This window comes from Oncorhynchus clarkii, chromosome 24 (genome assembly GCF_045791955.1).
Source record: "Oncorhynchus clarkii lewisi isolate Uvic-CL-2024 chromosome 24, UVic_Ocla_1.0, whole genome shotgun sequence".
NCBI lineage: Eukaryota > Metazoa > Chordata > Actinopteri > Salmoniformes > Salmonidae > Oncorhynchus > Oncorhynchus clarkii.
The window spans coordinates 2,484,994-2,493,441 of record NC_092170.1 but is presented as its reverse complement, the minus strand read 5'-3'; the positions used below and the strand labels follow the sequence as shown (position 1 = coordinate 2,493,441).

At 40.6% G+C, this 8,448-nt stretch overlaps 1 protein-coding gene across 1 annotated transcript; it reads left to right on the top strand.

Annotated features, from left to right (window-relative positions):
* The first annotated feature begins 2,764 nt into the window (after nucleotides 1–2,764).
* LOC139382484 (mediator of RNA polymerase II transcription subunit 29-like) lies at nucleotides 2,765–8,443 on the top strand. The gene is made up of 4 exons (XM_071126561.1): nucleotides 2,765–2,985; nucleotides 4,675–4,733; nucleotides 4,823–4,907; nucleotides 5,076–8,443. The coding sequence occupies exons 1-4, from the start codon at nucleotides 2,833–2,835 to the stop codon at nucleotides 5,301–5,303; spliced, it is 525 nt and encodes a 174-aa protein (XP_070982662.1). The 5' UTR covers nucleotides 2,765–2,832; the 3' UTR covers nucleotides 5,304–8,443.
* The last annotated feature ends 5 nt before the right edge of the window (nucleotides 8,444–8,448 follow it).

Genomic DNA, 8,448 nt, shown 5'->3' with positions numbered 1-8,448 from the left:
CAGAGCTTGTGAATAATGGAAAGTAGAGAATAAAGTTGAGAAAGTTGAGAATAATGATCTAATACTCAATAATACGTAAACTAAAAAACCCAACAAAATGCTCAGTCTTATTAAAATATAAGACTGAGCATGTTGTTGGGTTTTTTAGTTTACGTATTATTGAGTATATTCAGAGTGGACAAGGCGAGAGGGATAACTTGGTCCGAAATCTTCCCCAGTAGGTTACGTTAGTCTTTTTCGCTTACCTAGCTAGGAGTATTTGTAAGGAGGTCAATGAGCGAGTCTTGAATATATCCCCACAGCGGGTGTCATAATACCCATAACACCTAGCGGTCAAACAAGGAAATGGTTCCAATATCTTTTCCACCATACATTTTTACCAGAGGGGATTTTAGAAACACTTAAAATAATGGCTGTGTTTCGTGTAGGATAACCATGTAAGGGTGACTTTTATCAATAATTCAGCTCCATTTAATCTCAGATTCGAAAATGCAAATTAGCATTAAAGTAGACATGCACAACTACAAATCCATGCAAGCCCCTGCACGTCATGTGTAGTTGACAACTTTACTAACAGGTATTGTGTAAATGTAAAATTTGCCAAAGACAGTTCACAGAATTTCCATTTAAATACATTTAGCCAATTTATGAATTACTGCATTTAGCTAACATTAGATAGTTCACCCAGAGATTCTTAGCTTTTCCTCAATTTGGCAGTATCGTCCAGATCATGGCATCTGTAGTTCTGTGTGATAGCTACATTAGCAGCTAATTAGCAATTAATTTGTTGGGTGTAAATACAGGCCAATATATTAATACGACACCTGTTCTAAGAGAGATTTACAGTGCATCATCAATCTACATACAATACCCCATAATGACAAAGCAAAAATGTTTTTTTCTTTCACATGTATAAAAAAACAACAGAAATACCTTATCTACAAAAGCATTTAGACCCTTTGCTATGAGACTCAATTGAGCTCATGTGCATCCTGTTTCCATTGATCATCCTTGAGCTGTTTCTACAACTTGATTAGAGTCCACCTGTGGTAAATTTAATTGATTGGACATGAGTTGGAAAGGCACACACCTGTCAGTAAAAGGCACATGACAGCCCGCTTGGGGTTTGCTAAAAGGCACATAAAGACTATCAGACCATGAGAAACAAGATTTTCTGGTCTGATGAACTTTGACCATGAATGCCCAGTGTCACGTCTGGAGGAAACCTGGCACCATCCCTACGGTGAAGCATGGTGGTGGCAGCATCATGCTGTGGGGATGTTTTTCAGCGACAGGGACTGGGAGGCTAGTCAGGATTTGAGGGAAAGATGAATGGATTGAAGTACTTGATGAAAACCTGCTCAGAACTTCAGACTGGAGTGAAAGTTTACCTTCCAACAGGACAATGACCCTAAGCACACAGCCAAGACAACGCAGGAGTGGCTTCGGGACAAGTCTCTGAATGTTCTTGAGTCGCCCAGCCAGAGCCCGGACTTGAACCTGGTCAAACATCTCTGGAGAGACATGAAAATAGCTGTGCAGCAATCCAACCTGAGACGATCTGCAGAGAAGAATGGGAGAAACTCCCCAAATACAGGTGTGCCATGCTTGTAGAATCATACCCAGGAAGGTTCAAGGCTGTAATCGCTGCCAAAATTGCTTCAACAAAGTACTAGGTACTGAATAGTTATGTAAATGTGATGTAAATGTGATCTGTTTTTTTATATTTTTTTTTTATACATTTGCCAAAAATTCTAAACCTGCTTTTGCTTTTTCATTATGCGGTATTGTGTGTAGATTGATGAGGAATTTAAAATATATATATATATATATATATATATATTTATATTAGAATAAGGCTTTAACACAACATTTGTAAAAATGTGAATACTTTTGACTGCATTGTACATGGTTATCAAAATGTTATGCCAGGGTAAGCTTTCACAGAGCACAGCCCTTCTTTTAATTGTTCTAAAATCTGCTATGGGGAAAAAAAGAGTGGTTGAAAAACGATTGGAACTATTTCCCTGTTTGACAGCTAGGTTTTTGGGGTATTATGACTCATACTGTGTAATTTTATTTGGTTAACACATTTTTTGTGCTTATTCGCTACATAATGCTTAGGGTGTTGCAAGTGTATTGACATAAGTAGCATATCCTGGCAACTTTGAGAAAACACAGCTGTGCACACATCTGCCCTCTCATTGGCTGGAATGGTGACACATGCTCTTGCCTCCTGACTGCCTTCCATTTAAGAGACATTTACTTTTAATTGATAGAGAAGCCACTTGACTATCTGGTCACTACAACGGATAAGTTATGTTTTTCACTTATAGAAAATATATTTAGTCCTTTCCAGAAATAAATGAGCTCTGGTTCATTTGGCCATCCCTATGGGGAAATAATATGGTTTTGGAATTAACACCGAAAAATAAGGTCTGAGGTTAATATAGGCATATATTTTACATTGTTCTATGAGATAATAGCAGTCAGTTAACATGACCTTTATGAAGTATGTGTTTTTATTGTTACATACATTCACAAAGTGAGGTTAGCTGATTATCTCCTAGAACAAAACGTTTAAGATCGAAGACTGTGTTTACCACATACCTTATTTAAGGCGTTTATCCCAAAATCCTACAAAAACGCCATTAATTTTCCTCATAGGCTTTGTCCAAAGTAAGAGTGCCTAAAAAAAGGATCCATGACGACTCCATGACTATTTCTCTTTGGGGTTAAAGTTTCAGTTTTCACCCCACCCAGTAGGTGGCGGCAACACACAATGAAAGCATGTAGTCCCCCGTAAAAATTTAACCGAAGAAGTTTACCAAAATGGCAGCGCAGCAACAACCCGGTGGACCGATTCCACAAGTTGGAATGCAGCAAGCTGCTACACTTCAACAACAGCAGTTGAGTCAACAGCAAGATTTCGACCCAGTTCATCGATTCAAAATGCTTATTCCACAATTAAAAGAGAGCCTCCAGGTACTCCACGTTTTGTTTACATGAGCTGGAAACAATGGCTAGTCAGTCTGGTCTCTTCACTGCCACACAGAGGGGGAGAAGTGCATTTTCGAACAACCTTTACTTGGCGATCCTTCGAGTAATCAATCAATGTGTACGCTGCCATCTGTCTTTCAAATCTTCTCATTGATTGAGTCAGGTGAGTGTCATTCAACCAGTGGTTAATTTGGTAGGTGGGGGTCCTTCTGGGGCGTGCGGGGGGCACTCAGCCAAGGATGTAGTCAGCTGACTAGCTCAAGATAACTCAAGCCCACCTTTAGAATTCAATCGATCGAACAAATTCTTATTTACAATGACGGCCTACCCCGGCCAAACCCTAACCACGTTGGCCTATTGTGCGCCGCACTATGGGTTGTGATACAGCGTTCCAATACATCCATTGGTGTCATGAGAAGGGCTAGCAGCTAATGTTAGATTCAGCTCAGATCTCCGACAATGCATTCAACGCCATTGGTGATCGCTATGCGCCTAATCCATGTTGCTGTTAAAAACCCTGGTTTTAAAATGGTCCATCTGTCAGTTGAGGAATAAATGTAGGTAGAATAGAAAGCTGTGATCCTGCTCTGTTAAGTGGCAATTAAACTGCGTGGCATGCATATTCTTCTCCCAGTGCCACTCGAAATTTGAAAGCCCACAGAGGAATATTATTTGCTCCCATAGAATGGGACAAGATGACCAATTGAATAGGTAAACCCTTCTAGGGAAAGGGGGATAGTCAGTTGAACAACTGAAATGCAATCCTATTGGATTATCTGGTGTTGATTACTTTGTTTTTATTTATTTAACTAGGCTAGTCAGTTAAGAACAAATTCTTATTTACAATGACGGCCTACCCAGGCCAAACCCGGACGATGCTGGGCCAATTGTGCGCCCATGGGACTCCCAATCACGGCTGGATGTGATACAGCCCGGATTCAAACCAACAACGCCACTTGCACTGAGATGCAGTGCCTTAGACCTCTGTGCGTCTGGGGCGCAGGCAATATTAAATGTCTGTTGTTGATTACTCGTGTTGTTGGCTGAGGAAATATTAAATGTGGACAACAATTTTTAATTATATTCAAAATTAACATTACCAAAGGTGCAAGAGCCCCACCTGGCTCTAATTTGGATTTATAAGTGCAGGGTCTAGGAACTGGCCCAATTCAACCACTGCATTCAATATTTCTGAGTCACTCATGACATGCAGAACTTTGGGGTGGAGACTCGCATGTCTCAATGAGAGAAGATTTTAAATGTACAAGATGGCGGCGTACACATTCTTGATTACTTCATGGAGCAAAAAAAATATTTAATTTAATAACAGAGGATTTTTTAAATGAACCATCTGCAACTAGCAATGCGTTGTCTTCTATGTCTGGAATTTAGGAAGTATCGACAAGTAAAGGTTGGTCAAATTGTCTGTGCTACGCTTCACACTACCTATAGTGTAATAGTAATCATTACAGTAGTAATGATCTAACTAGGGAATATTTTTTATGACTACCTTTTAAGTTGAACTGCAAATAGTGGTCAGAGACAGGGGGGGATAATGCTTTTTAATGGAATATGTTTGCACAGTAACAAAATATTATGCTTATAGCTATGTACAGGTATTGCAAAATGTAGCTACATCAAATATAGAATAACTAAGCATTATTTTCTGTCTAGAATGTCATGAAGATTGCCTCTTTAAATTTGGGGCATAATACATCAATTGACAATGGCATGTAAGTACCCCTTTTCCCTAACTCTGGCACACACACAGCATGTGTGTTTTATGGAGCTGCACAACTTTCCTAATGCCTTTGTATTTCAGAAAGAGCAGCGATGCCAGTGTACAGCGGTTTGACAAGAGTCTGGAAGAGTTTTATGCCCTGTGCGATCAGCTGGAGCTCTGCTTAGTGAGGCACACACAAAATGAAATTGTTCACCACCTCTTATTACACGTCTTTCTATTTGGCTTTTAGAGTACCGAGCATCATTCACCATAACATATAGTATAGTTTATACATTGATAAAGCTGGCAGCCTGGTTATCTGCTTACTATTACTCTTTTGTTTCCCTAATAGCGGCTTGCCTACGAGTGCTTATCCCAGAGCATTGACAGTGCCAAGCACTCTCCTAACTTGGTCCCAACAGCCACCAAGCCTGACACCGTACAGACTGAGTCCCTGTCCTACTCACAGTACCTCAGCATGATCAAGTCACAGATCTCCTGCGCCAAAGACATTCACAACGCTCTATTGGAGTGCTCCAAGAAAATTGCAGGAAAGGGCCAGCAGCAAGGAATCCTGTAGAAATGGGCATTCCATTATACTATCACATGGTTGTTATTTTTCTAAAGTTTTGTATTTTTTGTATTGATTGATAAGGACATACACAGTTTAATAATTGTTTAACGGATGCCCCTCTTCAATTTTCTTCCCCCCCAAAATCAGAAAAGTAGCAAACAAAATGTCCTCAAGCATCAAGTAATGAGATTCACAACTTTCTTTGATTATGGAAAAGGTACTGTGCCTCAGATCCAGCCAGTCATGTTTTCAACAACACTATCCCACTGTTGACACCAATGGAGTCTTGACGAGGTCACTAGGCGTTGAACTAAGGTTGCTATAGTATTTTTACAACCTGGTCCCCTTTCTTATTTTGTTCCTCGCGCTTCTTTAAAAAAAATCTAATCAAAATCAATTGAAATAACACAACTGCAATCCGCAAAGATGAAACAACCACGTCCGTTTGCGATATTACAACAACGAAGTTATTGACAAACACCTTTTTCCCCTCGGACATAATGCGGGACAGAAGAGCACAACATCAATATGTACTGCTTTTTTTTTACCATGCTGCTCCACGCTTCTGAGCTCGGCCACATAACGAGGTGGCACCCTTTCCCGCTACTGTAGCCCAAATGATCAGACTCATTCATTTCTCTCTCGAGTCGGGATGGCACTATGCCAGAACGCGGGCCGTTGTTGTCAGCATGCTAGGCTAGCTAATGCTATAGCAGCCCATTGGATACCATTAAAACACGACTGCTAGCGTTGGGAGGAATTCAACAACACAACCGAAGTGTTGTTGAAACCAATGAGTTGATATACCTTTAGCTAACCTAGCACGACGGCAAGGGGCAGTTAAATACACAATTTGCTATATTTCAATATTCTTGATTCGCCATTCATATTTTCGGGATAATTAGGAGTACAGCGAAACATTCCATTTTTGGATTGAGGAACATTTTCCCAACCGTATAGCGTGCCGGGCTCGGGTGGTCATTCTGGCACTGCACCGTTCAGAATTCAAGAGCGAAAACTAACGAGTTGGATAATTTTGACTACCGCTACTACGGAGTTCAGCTTTAATCAAGTTTGCATGCCCTAACGTGTAAATAAGTGTTTTGTTACAAGTAGAGCACATTACCAAATGACCACCAGAGAGGGGTGACCAAGTCATGAGTACCAATGCTGTCCAAGAGCAGCTACTATTCAACCAAATTGCAAAACCTTTGTGGCAGAGTAGCTTTGTCTTAATTATAATAAACAATTTTCACTCACTTAATTTGTCTCTTACTCTTACATACATTCAGACCACTGGACCCTTTCCACGTTTTGTTACTTTACAGCCTTATTCTAACATGAGGGGGAAATGCATTTAATCCAATCTACACACCCCATAATGACGAAGCGAAAACAGGTTTTTAGACATTTATTAAAAATACCTTATTTAAATAAGTATTCACACTTTGCTATGAGACTCGAAATTGAGCTCAGGTGCACCCTGTTTCCATTGACTTTCCTTGATGTTCCTACAACTTGATTGGAGACCACCTGTGGTAAATTCGCTTGATTGGACATGATTTGGAATTGCACACACGTGTCTATATAAGGTCCCACAGTTGACAGTGCATGTCAGAGTAAAAACCAAGCCATAAGATTGAAGGAATTGTCTATAGACCTCTGAGACAGGATCGTGTTGAGGCACAGATCTGGGGAAGGGTACCAAAACATATCTGCAGAATTGAAGGTCCCCAAGAACACTGGCCTCCATCATTCTTAAAATGGAAGACATTTAGAACCACTAAGACTCTTTCTAGAGCTAGCTGCCTGGCCAAACTGAGGATTCAGGAGAGAAGGGCCTTGGTCAGGGAGCTGACCAAGAACCTAATGGTCATTCTGACAGCTCCAGAGTTCCTCTGTGGAAAACCTTCCAGAAGGACAACCATCTCTGCAGCACTCCACCAATCAGGCATTTATGGTAGAGTGGCCAGATGGCAGCCACTCCTCAGTAAAAGGCACGTGACAGCCTGCTTGGAGTTTACCAGAAGGCACCTAAAGTACTTTCAGACCATGAGAAGCAAGATTGAACTCTTTGAGACTTGAGGCTGTAATCGCTGCCTGCCAAAGGTGCTTCAACAGAGTAAAGGGTCTAAATACTTAGGTAAATGTGGTGTTTGAGTTATTTTATTTGCAAAAATGTCAAACCTGTTTTTGCTTTGTCATTATTGGAAATTGTGTGTAGATGAGGGCGGGGAAATGACAATCAATTAGAACAAGGCTGTAACGCAACAATGTGGAAAAAGTGAAGGGGTCTGAATACTTTCCGAACGCACTGTAACTCAGTAAAATCTTTGAAATTGTTGCGTTTATATTTTTTGTTCAGTATGTCTCTCACAGAACAAATGAAGATGTTTGAGGTAAGGGAGCTTCGGACAGCCACATTTTGACTATATATGAAAGAATGGCCTTGCTAGACTAGAGGTAAATAGTCAAACGGCCTCTTGTCTCATTTCCTTCATCTGCCCAGAGGTGATGGAACTGGTCAGGGGAAAGCAAATATTCGGTAGGCATCCATGAGCCAGCTTTTGAATCTCTTTTACCTATTATGAATTGTCACAGTTAGATCAGTGCAAATTGAGGAGAGGAAGCCACTTCACACATTCCTTCTGAATCCTAACACCCAGATGATATTACTGACCTTGCTAATTTCTGCAGCCCTGTTAAGATAGATGGGACATTTACTTTGTTACATAAACACAGAGGAGTTATGCCACTTTGTCCTGTGAAACCTTGAGGCAAGAGGCCACCCCTCTGACCTAACTGCTCTTCTCCTTCCCCTGCCTCTTAATTTATAATTGAGAAGCCTGCATATATGGACATTTGTTGAGTTAACGTCTTAGGTGATTTCATAATATATTTTCACACTTGATATAAATGCAAGGAGACAAAAACAAGTTAAACTAAATCAGGAGCACATGATGGGGCACGTGATGCGAGAGTGTGCTGGGTTCATAACATCTGAGTCACTGACAAGTCTGTTCCAAAAATACCCTGTTAGATGTATCTGTCACACAGGCACAGTCAGCAGTGCTCCTATACAGTGATAAACACACTGCTTGATGACAAATCAAATACACACTCAGTTTGAATAGACTACGCTACCATTTGC